Source organism: Opisthocomus hoazin, chromosome 7 (genome assembly GCF_030867145.1).
Source record: "Opisthocomus hoazin isolate bOpiHoa1 chromosome 7, bOpiHoa1.hap1, whole genome shotgun sequence".
NCBI classification, from domain to species: domain Eukaryota; kingdom Metazoa; phylum Chordata; class Aves; order Opisthocomiformes; family Opisthocomidae; genus Opisthocomus; species Opisthocomus hoazin.
The window spans coordinates 38,197,194-38,211,539 of NC_134420.1; the positions used below are offsets into that span (position 1 = coordinate 38,197,194).

At 33.4% G+C, this 14,346-nt stretch overlaps 1 protein-coding gene across 5 annotated transcripts in view; it reads right to left on the reverse strand.

Annotated features, from left to right (window-relative positions):
- The window catches only part of RYR3 (ryanodine receptor 3), a 246,915-nt gene that overhangs the window by 34,723 nt on the left and 197,846 nt on the right, over nucleotides 1-14,346 (reverse strand). For all 5 annotated transcript variants that reach the window (XM_075426096.1, XM_075426095.1, XM_075426093.1 and 2 more), the window contains 5 exons: nucleotides 6,637-6,807; nucleotides 6,112-6,171; nucleotides 4,857-4,988; nucleotides 3,891-4,003; nucleotides 6-102 (listed from right to left, as the gene is read on the reverse strand). In XM_075426096.1, the coding sequence (XP_075282211.1) occupies nucleotides 6-102; nucleotides 3,891-4,003; nucleotides 4,857-4,988; nucleotides 6,112-6,171; nucleotides 6,637-6,807 (573 nt within the window). The remainder of the gene's footprint in view (nucleotides 1-5; nucleotides 103-3,890; nucleotides 4,004-4,856; nucleotides 4,989-6,111; nucleotides 6,172-6,636; nucleotides 6,808-14,346) is intronic.

The following is a 14,346-nucleotide window of genomic DNA, read 5'->3' on the forward strand; positions in this document are numbered from 1 at the left end:
CTTACAGCCAAATCCTGAACTAGTTTCTCCTCAAATGAATATTCCTCTGTTTCTATCCAATAGTTCTGATAGCCATGGAGGAAGAGGTTAATAGAACGGTGCCTGGGGGGGGGTTGTGAAAGTGAGATCAAGAGGGGTAACGGAACATAGTATAATAGCTCAGGTGGTTAATGATTAGTAAGGATACGTATTTGTACAATTCTGATCCTCTGATTGGTCAGTGAAACAAAATGCAAAACATAACTAACATTCAGCGACAAACCCGCGTGTACTTTTGAACATTCTTTTTTTATACATATATGTACACATTACTTTCTGTTTTGAAGACTTTGGGAGTGCTAATATACATTATACATGAAGCTGCAGGACTGGAACCTTAATGCAAGCATGGAAAAAATACACACTTGAACAGACTGAGAATGAGTGGGTAAGATTTACACCTATGAGATGTAAATCTAGTTGACTAGATTTAGGACATTGAGACAGCAGAAGTTGGCCAACAACACCAAAATAATTATCAAGTACTTTCCAATTGTTGTAGACAATAAATGCCTTCGTCCATGTAGAGAAGCCTTAACCTCAACTTCTTTTCTTTCAGTTCCAAATTAGGGCAGTATTAATGTGTTCTCAAAGAAGCTGGATTAGAAATACACAAAACCTGCTCTAGAAAATGACCAATTTTAGAAAAGTCTTAAGCATATTAATTACTACTATGCAGTATTCATTAATTTAATTTTCCACAGAGAATACAGCTCATAAGACTACACATAATAATGGCCAAACCATTCCATCTTTACATTACATCTGGGGGAAAATTTTGTTCTGAGGTGCACTACACGAGGCTACAAAGGTTGTTCCACACAGCCTTCTCATTTACTTTTATCCTGCACTGCTAACAAAAGCTATATGAATTGGCTGTAGATACTATGACTTGCGTAAATACACTGTGCACATGAATTATTATTTTACAATGGAAGAGCTACTGAGCCAACCTTCTAGGTTCTGCTGCTGGCACTGGTGCCATTTTGTTATCAAATTTCAAAAACTGACCAATCAGAATTGCCTCTGAAAATTGTACAAATTCATGTTTTATGATAACATCAAATCATGGCTGGGAAGGAATAAGTGTGCGCATAAGGAAGAGGCTCTTCACAAGTTACATTACCGTTAACTTGAGTATAAGCCTGTCATACTGAGTTTTTTCATGTACTTTTTCCAGCCAAACACGTTGAAAGGTGCTCAGGAAGAAATTGCTAATTTTGTGTCTGAAGAAAAGCATATAGGTTTTCATTGAAGAAAGGCGCAAGGTAAACTCAATAAAGTAGTCAGAAAGAATGTACTTGAAACTGTGTATGAAAAATTGCCATGTACAACTTCGCTGTATCTATGTGCATATACAGAGGACAGACACATTTTTTTACAATTAATTTCCTTAAAACATCAAACATAAATACACACATCTCAGAGAAAACATTAATCACATAAGACACTTTTGAAAAAAGCATGTACATTCAATGAAACACAAAACATGAAGAATTAGTATTCCCTATCAACCAATATTTTTTTCCTTGAAAGATAAAAATACTTTAAAATACAACTATTACTTTTGAATCTCCAGGCACTTCTCAGAAAAGGGAGTACTTGGAATATTTACAGTAGAGGTTGAAGTAATTTTTCTATGATTTAACAAATACCTGCACATCAATAGACATTTCAATTTTTGAAATATCTTACTGGAATTCCTAAAAACTGATACATTTTATGTATCATTGTGTTTTGAAGAAAATTAGATTAAAATATAAAAGTAACATTAAATTATATTGAAAGCCACCTAAATCTCCAGAAAAGTTTCCAAAGATAAAGCTCATTATTCACTGAAGATATTAATCTTTTCTAGCATAAATGAAAGAGTACCACCATGTTTGCTTACTGCCCTTTAAATTAATTGATTCTAGCATCAAATTTAGAACTAATACTCCCAATATAAAGCTGCAACTAAAATGAGGAAATATACAAAATAAGGAGAGCTGCATTTGAAACTCCTGTTCTGAGTTTCCTGTCAGAATCCTATGATTTATACAGAAAAAATACGTGTCTATAAACTGATGAATTTTAAAACTCTGTTCTGCACCTATGAATTGAGCAACACACCTAGAAGTCCCTGGCCATGGCAGGGGGGTTGGACTAGGTGACCTTTAAAAGTCTCTTCCAACCCAAACCATTCTATGATTCTAAGTCCAAAGTGTTTTTTCACTCTTGCCTGTTTTGAAGGGTAGACACCAACATTAATTGGCTAAAATAGATTTATGGCAGTTCATTTTTAGCATCTACAAGATGAAATAACTGGACAGATTTGCCTCACATTCATATTTAAATTAGGAGTAAACTCTACCACAAAATCTACCATAAAGTTTGAGAAGAACCAACCTCAATCTCTGAAACACAGAATAGTTTTTAATGAAAATTACAGATCACGTAAATGTCCTACTTCAATGAGTATTACTCCATAATTTCTTGCAAATGAAAATACAGATTCATAACCCATTTTGCCCCTAGACAAGTGTTCCATCAACCTCAAGAATACTAAATAAAAGTGGGGTTTTTTAAAGGCAAAAAAAAGGTGAATCATTTTTATCATCTGGTTGCTCATATATACTCCAAACTTCTTAAGAATTTATAAATCCAGAATATGGTTGAAAAAAACACAAATGCTCACAGTAATTTTATACTGAAATGGGTGCTCTTCATACCGCTTCCTCTTGTTTTTCCAAACACAATTCTTGAAGATCGAATGGTTGATACTAGCCAGTTTGTTCTTACATTGTACTTAAACCTTCTAATTTCTCTGGTTCTTTAGGATTGCCTGGTGGTAGTGTGACAACTTAGAGAAGGTATTGTAGTCTAGAATGACTATGTCTTGTAATGGAAGGATGTGTGCTTTTTAAAGTATAACTGGCTTTTTATTTGTCTTGTGCAAACCTAATACTCTTCCAATAGGTCAGTGACACAGCTACAGACCTTTAGCCAACATCAAGCACGTAGATTGGCTTTATTAAAGGTATTTAAAAATGCAGTGCAAGTCTTCTGTTAAATACTTTGCAAACAATCTTTGAACAAAAATATTACATGTGAAAGGTGAAAAAGTGCAGAAGAAGGTGAGAGGCAAACTTAATTAAAGATGTGCTTAGGCTGTATCTGAATAAGAAGCAGATTTGTTGAGAAGGAACAGGTAAAGGAAATGGCTCCAGTGCCACATGGTCTTAATATTCTTTTTAAAGCAGTAGATGGATCCAGGCACAGGATGCCCTTTATCTCGGACTTTGTGGTATCTACATTCAACTGGAGTAAGAAGCAGAGCAACACATAAGTCCAAAATACCATTCTGCACTGCTCTACCCCAATAGCTGCTTTAACACATAGAACATTCTGATGTAGTAGCTAAAGATTGCCTCAGACAAGCTAAAGAGCGTGAAGCATGCAATAGCAGAGGAACAGCCATACAATATTAAAAAAAGAGAAAAGAATACAAACACAGGAGAATAAAGGGTAAAAAGAGCAACCAATCAGAGGCAAAAAAGGGACAGAAACAGCAACAACTTAACAATTTTCACAGATAACTTGAGGAACTATACAGAGTAACAGCTGACAAAAATGAAGCATTTTGGTTTTGAAGCAGTGTAATTCCTATGGTCTTTCCCCCCTCTGGTTATTTGTCATGAAACAAGTATTTTGCTACTGTGAGGAACGAGCTGATAAACTAACAAACTCTTGTCTCTTCAACAAAATTAAACAGGCCTAACAATCAACAAACTTGCAGGTATACATACAAGCAATATTTGCACTCAAAAAGGTAAACAAAAAGCAAAAAAATAAACCTTTAAGGCATTTACCTAGGCAGGTTGTATAACGGTGCCATTCTGAAACACGCAACAACAGCCCTTTTGCGTTGTTTTGACAGGAGTTTGTGCCAAACAGCTTTCTTTGATCTCAGTGGTTGTTCAACCTATGGGAAAACATCTTCTCATACATACAATGGAAACTCTTCCACTTTTATTCAAAAATTTCTTTCTAGCTAGTAGTTAATGTATTAGCAAATTAGACAATGTTATGAATGTGCCCTGTTATCTGAAAAAATTGGGTTTTTTTGGGGTTTTACACTGGGTTTTTTTGTTTCTAAATTAATAAGAAAAAATACTGGGGGCCTTATGTATAGTAACTCTCAGTTTATACAGAGAAGCTCAAGATGCCAGAGTATCTCATGTGTTGGACTCCTTGTTAAAATTCCAAACTAGTTATTTTGCCTGTTTCTAACTAGGCATATTCAATTGTTCATGCGAATGAATTTCTGTGCTACATCACTTGTGAATGAAATGGATTAACTTTGTATGGGAAGGGTACAGATGCCTTTTTGTATTTAAATTGTGTCATTTGAATGAACAGGCAACTGATTCAAAAGTTGGTATGGCATCCTCAGGCACAGAAAAAGGGGACAGGCTAAAACCAGTATATTAAAAATAAGTGCACATGCAAACATCTCTTCTTAAAATTACAGAGTTTTCAGCTACTGAATGGTGATGATTCGTACTGTATTGTAGTTCTTGCAACCGTTCACTAAGTTTTTCAAAGGCAAATACATCCTGAGTTTTCCCTGAAGCTAAACTGAGGCATTGCAACAGATTACACGAAAAACTTTGCATATATACACATTTGTATGTGCATGTGTGTGCGCATGGGCAAAAGTAATTTTTATCAGGAAACTTTAATAATGACACTCACTGAAGTCGAAATAATCTCTACAAGGAAAAAAACCTCATGCTTCTTTAAAACAAGGGTAGCATAGACATTTAATATTCTACCTGTTCCAGATGATAGAGAGCAGCTGATATCCTCTGCACACGCTCCACATTTCTCTCGGGGTCAGTAGGTTCATCACTCTTCAGAATGTCTTTGTACAGATTTAACTGCCATTTCACAGCTGGATCATCAGACTAAAACCCAACATATTTCATACATAAGCTGCTGAATGAAGATACTGAAATTGACTACCAGCACTATTATTCTCATAGTATAATGAAGAATGTTACAGATATATTCCACTTCATCTGTCCCCTTTTAGTCAAAATTAATATCTGCTAGCTGCTCAGAAAAATGGCATTAGATTCTGCATACTGTTGGGTAACTGAACTCAATTCTTAAGCAAGGTTCTGTATTTTCATTTCATGAAACCAAATAAAGCACCCTGGGACTTCTGTATCGCATTTAACTGCATTAAAAATAAGGAAGCACATCTAGTACTGGGATTGAGTTTAACTCCTTGCAGGACTTCTGTACCAACAGTGGAAAGCAGCTTTATGAAGTCTATAAAAGACAGCTGCAATTTCAATAGGTGAAGAGTTACAGCCAAAGGATGTGGGTTTTTTGCAAGAGAGAAATAGAAGAAACACATTAGAATTACTTGGCGTGTCCAATTTACATTTATGTAAGCACAAATTTATAGCACCCAGACAGTCATCTCCCATGATGGATAAATGAGTTACTCCTATTATGTTCAAAGACTTTAGGCAATGATCTAAATTATTTATTATTTACAGAATGATGAGGACTCCATTTTGGTATCACCTTTGACAGTGTATTCAGAATATAAATAGTAGGAACATAAATGTGCTTGTAAAACTCTGAAGTGTTAAGACGACACAAGCTTTTTGCTATTTTATCATAGTCACATTAAAATGCACATATTCTTAGAAATACTATTTAATCATTAGTGCAAGTTAAATTAAAAAAGAGAAACTGAAATACTGCAGTTTTAATTTTAGTTTCTTCTTGCTTTGAGCTGATTCTAAGTAATTATAGCTTTAAAATTACCAATATCTCAATTCTTTACACTTGTCCCATTCTATAGGACTTCCTGAAACTCAAAAACACCAGCCAAAGCTACAAAAAAACTATTTATTGTCATGAAAAAATTATGAAGAAACAAGTTAAAATGGCAATTTTTGTAATACCTTTTCACATTCTCTTTTTTTATGTATCATGATAAACAAAACAATTGTGACTTCTGTGTTTTAAAAGTGCACATCAGCATCTTTAAGACATTTTTTTTTATATTACCTTTTCCTGCAAATGTAAGTTGTTACGTAAATGTTCTTTGACTTCATCATCAGTGTCCTTCTGTAGAAAAGTACAAGTAGTTTTCAATTCAGATTATGATTCACCTCATAAGAACATGTGCCACACAGAACAAGTATTATTTTAATATTGAAACTTCACCTCTTTTGTTTTCGAAGTACGTAAGTTACCAGAAGGGCATGGGATAAAGGCTTTCTTTCATTTTCACCACAAAACAAGGATTAAACTTTGAGGAGAATTAAAGCTAACTAATGATATTTCAGTATTTAGTCCAAAAGAATACACATATGTAAATATATACATTGTATAGAAATGGAAAATTACATAGAAAGGATAGCAGCTGGCTAGACACACCACTAGTTGTAAAAACACAATCAGCAGCTATAATTGCTTACACTACACTGATGTATTTAATTATATTGACTGCTTAGATATCTATGCCTCAAAGTTCAGTTTATAAAGTTCTGCTTATTTTGCATTAAAAACTATTACAAACTATATACTTACATGGCTGTATCTCGTCTTAGCCAAAGAGATGAGCTCTTGATCCCCAGGAGTACACATATTCAGACCAATAGGAAGCATCTTTTTAAGTGCAGCTACAATCAAGGATGTTTGTATGGAGTACAAATCCCCTCTACGTTTTGATTTCTTTCTCTCTTGATCTTGTCCTCCAGACTATAATTAAATAAACAGAAAAGTAAATGACTGTAATTCTCCTATCACACACTTTTCCAACACACTCTTCCCCTAATGGTCCAAGGAAACTATGTTCTGATGTAGTACAATTGACTAAAAATGCTACATTAGAGGCAGGGTGTACAGTCTTTAGCGGGAAATGTAAAAGGAATACTTTTGGTGTGCGCCAATGCAGAAATTGCAATAACAGTAATATTTTATTAGCAGTAACATACTTTTGTGTGCATTCATACATATGAATCTATCTATATTTTCTGGGTCTTACCTCTCAAATCAGAAACAACCCTAAAATTAAAAGCCGAGTAAGTCTCAGGGAACACTATTAGTTCTCAATAGTACAGACACAAATTCAGGATTTTTATATTTTTCTTAGAAACTTACATAAACATATTTATCTAGGGTCTGAATGAATTAATATTGTCTGATTTGTCTCAATCGAAAAATACCAGTGTCTAAAAGGCTTTAATTCAATGCAATAAAAGGCCAATGAATTAGTGCCTCTGGGAAAAGCACTGCCCTTTGGCTTTGGCTAATATAAGTAACTCTGGGATGAAAAATTACGTCTTTTGCATCTTTGGAGATCACAAGTAATAGGAAAAGGAAAACAAAACAGAGAGAGAAGTAAATAGCACAGAAAAACATCGGCCCTATCTTCTTTACAACAGACAACGTACAACAATATTTCACACACAACTTTTCATTTATGAGGCAGCAAACCTTTAGAACAGACCCATACATTTAATGAACATATGGTAAACAACAACAACAACATAATAGCCCAGTTCTGAATTCTGTACCTAGATTAAACTCCTGCTACACTCAAGGGGAGTTTTGCCTAAGATAAGATTTCAGGACTAGGCCTCTAGGCTTATACAACACCACAAAACAGCAAATGCTTGCATTTAGCCCTCCACATGCTTTTGCCTCTGTCAATCAAGTTTTACTGACTACTGTTTTTATAATACATTGTGTAGTTCCACATAAGGATATAGCAGAATCCACTGCAATTCGTTATCTACCAATTATTACCACACTATTATCACAGTAATCACTGGAAGAAAAAAAGGCAGCCATGCATATTCTACTCAGTGGTAAATTTTGACAAATTCTGTCTTCTAGATGGTGAATGTCCGTGTACATAGCTGGTGTTGAGCATTTTGCAGGTCAGAGGGAACACACAATGGATGTGGCTTCGTTTCTTAAGGAACTAACAATTGCAAGAGAGTACTTTGCCTCAAAGCTTTGCTTTTGGAAGTGCCTTAGAAATAGCAGTGATGTAATGGCTATAATAATGACATTATTTGTACTCTACATTGACAGCATACAAACAAATCCCACAATGTATCACTGTATTCCAGTGGCGTCACTGTGCATCTTAAATAAGGAATAACAAAATATATACTAGATATATTAAAAAAAAAAGGAAAAGAAGGACGGATACCGGTTTACTTTTCTGCATCTTTATGCTTGAGGACATTTTACACATCCAATTTTCTTTGTTTTCATTTGAGATTAATAACTAGGTATGAAAAACCTAGTTTAAGGTCTTTCAACAGTTTTAAGGTGAACCTTAAAAACTGAACATTTTTAAAACGTGAAAAGAAGATCCATTCTGCCTTTGCCATCAGATTCTGCTTTGTGTGAATTCCCAGCTCCTGCTGATAAATGTATAAGTGGAGTCACGGACAGAAACTTAAATGACAACAAAATTATCTCTCTTTCAATTCTAATATGCACCTATGTGAATAAACACAATACCTTCATTTCACAAGAGCATTAAATTGGATATATTTTCCCTAAATAATTAACTGTGCTAAAAGGACATTTCTTCAACAAATATATACAGAAAAAGAATTACAGGTTCCCCAGTAGATTCATATATACAATCAAAAAGAAAAAAGAATTTATTCATACTAAAAAAAAATAGCTAAAACTGGTTAAATTGATGGAATTAATATTTTTAGTATTTCCATCTCTACTTGAATCTTCAATTCTCCAAGATTATCATGACAGCATTCATTAAATCCTATTCTGTATACCTGGGGAAGTTTGACAATAGCTAAGCGTGAAATCAGGTTTATTAGTTTAACACAACTGCTCACTTTTTAACTTATGCCTCAAATTTAAATGATTAAAAACTCTTCACAGCTTCATGTGTGCTTCTCAACACACAGGGTGACAGGAAAGATGAAAGGGTTTTATGCTCCATTTTGCTGGTCATTCTGCTTCACTAGTGAAGAACACACCATAGGTTGAAAAAGACTCATCCGTATTAGAAATTCATATCAATAAAAAGGTAGTATGAATGATGCAAAGGAAAGTGAACTATGTTTCACTGGAGACAAAGAAAGCTCTGAATACATTAAATACATAAAAGAAACAAGGATTATTCAAAACCTTTGTCACACCTCACATCTTTAGTAAAGATCATTTTAATTTTGGAAAAAGGTAGGATTTGAACTCTGTATCTTATTTGAACTTACTGGTTCTAATACAATCTTTTATTCATCTGCAGACAAGGTATAGGTTATAGCACATTTCTCCCACATATTTTTCTTGAATATCACAAGCCAAATAAATGTTTCTGATGACTCTACTTCAGCATTGCTTTTACAATGTCTTCTTCAATGTATTAGCAAAAAAATCAAACTGCAGAAAGACAGCAGAGGCGGAATGTACATCTAAAATAATTACAAAAGGTAATGTTACTACATTTTCACATTTAGCAATGTAGGAGTACGAAAGGGAATTTCAGCTGCTCTGGTCAAATACTGCCACTTTAACTTGGAGAAAATTTACAGCAGGTGGAACCTGGGCCTTCACTTTGTGACGCCACTGCTATGATCAATGGACAGAATGCTTGAGGCCTGATCATCTCAATCTAAAACAAAGACACATCATGCACTTTGACCTGTACCTTTACTTGCATGGCCTGTATGAAAGAAAAATAAAGGGAAAAAAAACATAAGCAAAAGAGATGAAAAGATGATAATTTTATAAATTAGTAATAAACTTACTTTATCAGGACAACAAAAATATTATAAGGTTGTAGCTAAAGCAACAGACTAAGTGTGTAGTCAAATGAAATCTTAGTGAAACAATTTTTATTCAGCTTAATCCTTATTAAATGATTGAACTTCTGAATTTATCTGTCACTATTTAGCACTACCATTTGTTGTTTCACCACATAAGGAAGTACATCGAGTAAGTAAGCACATCAATATACTAATTACTGCATCTTTTCCCAATATTGTTAAAAGGAGGGAGGTGTCTGGAACTCTGGGTAGCCCAATAACGAAAATTATTCACATTTTCTCTAAAATTGCTCTTTCTACCTCTTTACCCCACCAAAATATTATTGAGAAAAATTATGTTTAGAAATGGAAATTAAGCATCACTGTGAAGATGCAGCATTTCATTTATAGATGTATTTTCCCATTGCATAGCTCATTACCATTTTGAAGACAGCCTGAGAGAAAACTTGACTTAAGCTCATATCTCTCAGCGGTACCCATTTTGAGAACACTATTACAAACTCAACTGTAATTCTCATATATACATAGTTTTTCCTGTTTATTATGTTAATACCATAAATGCCCTTAAGTAAACATGTATTCCATAGTCAATACTATGTTATCATTGTGTCAGGCAATCTTAAGAAGATAACAACAAAACCATGTAGTTACGGTAAAACTGCAAAAAAATTCAACTGTTACTCAAAATAATCCTTGATCGAGCATGGGAAAATACTATAGAAAACTGCTGATTAAAAACAAACAGAAAAAAGCCATAAACACACCTAGCCGCCCCTTCTGCGATAGCTCCAACAGTAACTTTGTGTTCTTGTGATACTTGAACTAGCCTTGAAATGTTGAATCTGAACTACTATTAATATCTCTTTTTATGTCCTAATGTATTTTTATCACATAGTGAAGAAAACCAGGTACGAACCAAGAAAAACTGAAAGACTAGTCATTAAATTAAGTGTTAAGCATCTTAGAATCTTTAATGTGTTGCTCAGAAAAATAACATTTTAATAGAAAATTTCAGTTTTGTGAAATATGTAGATGCTGCACAGGCATGGCTCGGCAGATATACACTGAAGGTAAGTAAAGACAAGATGTTAATTATATTTCTTTTATTAGAGAAGACCATAAAAGTAATCCACTCATGATTTACCATTATATATCTAAAGGAAGCGTATTCTGTGCAATTGAAGTAGTCTCAAAGAAGAGATCTAAAATTCTTGCAGAAAATACTAACATGAAATTCTCTAATTATTGCAAATTTGCAGATAATATGTATTACATATTACAAATAGGCATAAACCACAATGAAGTTTTGTGATACAAACTTGGGTTTAATGACTGCCTCAAACTTCTATAACAGGTCTATCTAAATGCTTTTTAAAGGTAGATAAAAAAAGTAATAGCAAGGGCCAGTCAAATAGAACTTCAGTAAAATATGTATGCATTTATCAGTTGAGGTTATATATACAGCCACACATTCATTTAGATTCCAAAATTTACACAGAAAAATTGCCCACATACGTATTATAAATTTACTCTGTACATATGAATGTATACATTTAGTCTCATACCAATAAACTGCAAAACACAATAGGACATCATTATTTCTTAATCAAAATGCTATTTTATCAACAAAGCTATGAAGGGTTCAAAAATAACAGATTAGTGGAGTTGAATGTGTTTAAATTGTCACTTTCAACACTTCTATCACAAATCTGTTATTTCAGTGCAATCTAAGTTACCAGTCTCTCTCAGACTGAAAGTTCTCTAACTTACCATTCCCCTCCGAGCAATCTGCTGCCATTTTTTTAGAAAAGAAAAATTAAAAAACTTGCTCAGCTGTTAATACATTTATTTGAGAAAATATTAACAAAGTTATTATTGTATAATTAAAATACAATGGGTACTTAATCAATTTATTGATTGTAATGATGAACCATTTTTTACCACTGCTATTAGCTACTCATAAATAATCTTAATCCTCACCCTCTGTATATTTTTTTTCTGCATATGGCATGTAAAGATATAGAACCTTCCATACATGATATATCACACCTTATGCACCAGTACTATCACAGTATCTTGTATTTTAGGAAAGTACTAAGTCTCTGTTGCAAGACAGACAGCTGTCTACAGCAGTTCAAGATCAGCATGGGGTGTTACTCCTTTAAGAGACCCCAACCTGTTCTGTCTTGGACGAACTGTTAATAGCCAACGTTCATATTCACAGTTATCTATACATTCTCATGCTTGATAAATACTGGATATGATTGCTTCCAGTAAAAAAAACGTGAATAAAGAGGAACTGGTGATAAAGAGGAAAGTGCTAATTATTCTGTTAGCATACTACTTCCTGAGCTGAAGTTAATATTAAAGCAAGGAATTATAAAAATAGTGTTATCTAATGTAATGTCCTCTATTGATTATTCTCTTAGAATATAAGTAAGGATGAAACCTTGTAAGAAACCCTGAAGTTCAGTTACTTAGAGAATTTCTTGTTTATTCTAAACTATGCAGTCTTCACAAAAAATTGATTCAGATCTAAATATATGTTTTAATAAATGCACTGGTTTTAGAGCATTTACATTCTATATTATGAAATGCTATCAATTTCATGCTTAGAAATCATATCTAGAAAACCAATACAACACTTCCAAAAGATGCCTTATGTATTGTATCATGGTATGTAAGTCATAATGAAACAAATGCTTATGTAAATGATCAGCTGTTCTGCAATCACTCCTGCAGATATGGTACCATATTAATAAAACATTCCGTCACAAACAATACAATCTTTAATTTCTTCCTATATTAGCAATAAACATGCACAGTGTCTTTGAATGCTATGATTTGATATTAATATGCTTACAAAAAACTATATGAGTATAAAAAATGTATAATATCCCTGTACTGTATACCCATATGAAGAAAAATACATTTACATATGCATCTACATCCCTGTTATGTACAAATATATTTACACAAGTATTTATACATAATATATCTATACATTTAAATATACAGAACAGGCATTTGAAAATTTAATCTCAAACCCAAACTTTTTCAAATTTGGGTCGTATGGATACTTGATTTTATATTCTTGTGATTTTATCCAAATCGGAGCAGTATGAGCGATACCTGTTCTTTATTTTATCATTCCTGCCATGCCTGACTGACTAAAACATGACACTAGCAGTTTACACCATATTATCCTATTATCAATGTTGCACTGAGACACAATTCAGATTAAGTATGAACCACATGATTCTAACATATCATCTTTTAAAAGAAACAGTACACCTAATTCTTGGCTCCTCAGGCCAATTCTAACGTATAAACATCGAAGTACATGTATTAAATATATGTGTAGGGATTGCCACAGGATAAAAAGTACAGAGCTATGTGTTAGACTTTTATTGTGCAATTGATCATCAAATAACCTGGACTGTTCCCACTACTCATCATCACAGTTTGAATTGCTGTTCAGTGCCAGTCATGAACTAATGACAAGCAGAAAATCTGTTATTTTTGCTTTTAAACTTTCCAATATCAGGGTTTAGCTTAACCAAGTTTCAGAATTTAAAAATATGTAGTAGACAAGAAGCAAACTTTTTTTTAAGACAATTAAGAAATGTAATGGCACTTTTTATCTGAGTCTCTATTGTCTAAAGTTGAACTTACAGCAGCTAGGTTACAGACAATCAAAATATAGTGACACACAAAACAATAAATCCCATCACTTCTCTGGAACACTTTTAAAATAGGATTACTCCAAACACATTAACAAATACAAATAAAACAAAGGGTACTTTGCTACATTTACCAACACTAATTCAGAACTACATTTCAGCTGGCTTTAGTTAAGTAAGACAATCTTCCTCAGCTATGTCTAAATGGCATTTTTTAACTTGACAACATGCATTCTCTCTATTATACAGATAATAAATGTACTTTCCAGCCATGATGTCGGCATCTTGTCATATTGAAAATGAGCAAAAAAGAAATGAATGTGGTCATTAATAAGAAACAAGAAAAACAGTGCACTGGTGGCAAGCCATATGTATGAATAAAGATGTATATACATAGATAGCATTCCTTTACCGAAGTTGACAGAACAAAACTGACTGACATTCACAAGACCAGGCAACCAATTTTTCTTCACTCACTTTTATAAAACAGTTTACCTTTTTTTTTTTTCTGAAAGATCAACAACCCATATTATATGTTAAAACCCATATTCTCTTATACGTGTAACTTTTTCAAATGAAGACCTTTATTTTAATCTTATGTCTCTGACTACTTAGCAGACACTTAATAAGTAACTCTAAGGTACATAGCCTATATTTTGCATAGTAGTTGTCATGTCTATCATCAAGAAGCAAAACTATTTTTTATTTCTTCTACCAGCGCAGCAGCTGCAATAGCTTTTCAGAGCTTTCTTACAACATACTAAACACATGCTGAAGAATTAACTGATCCACAAACTTTT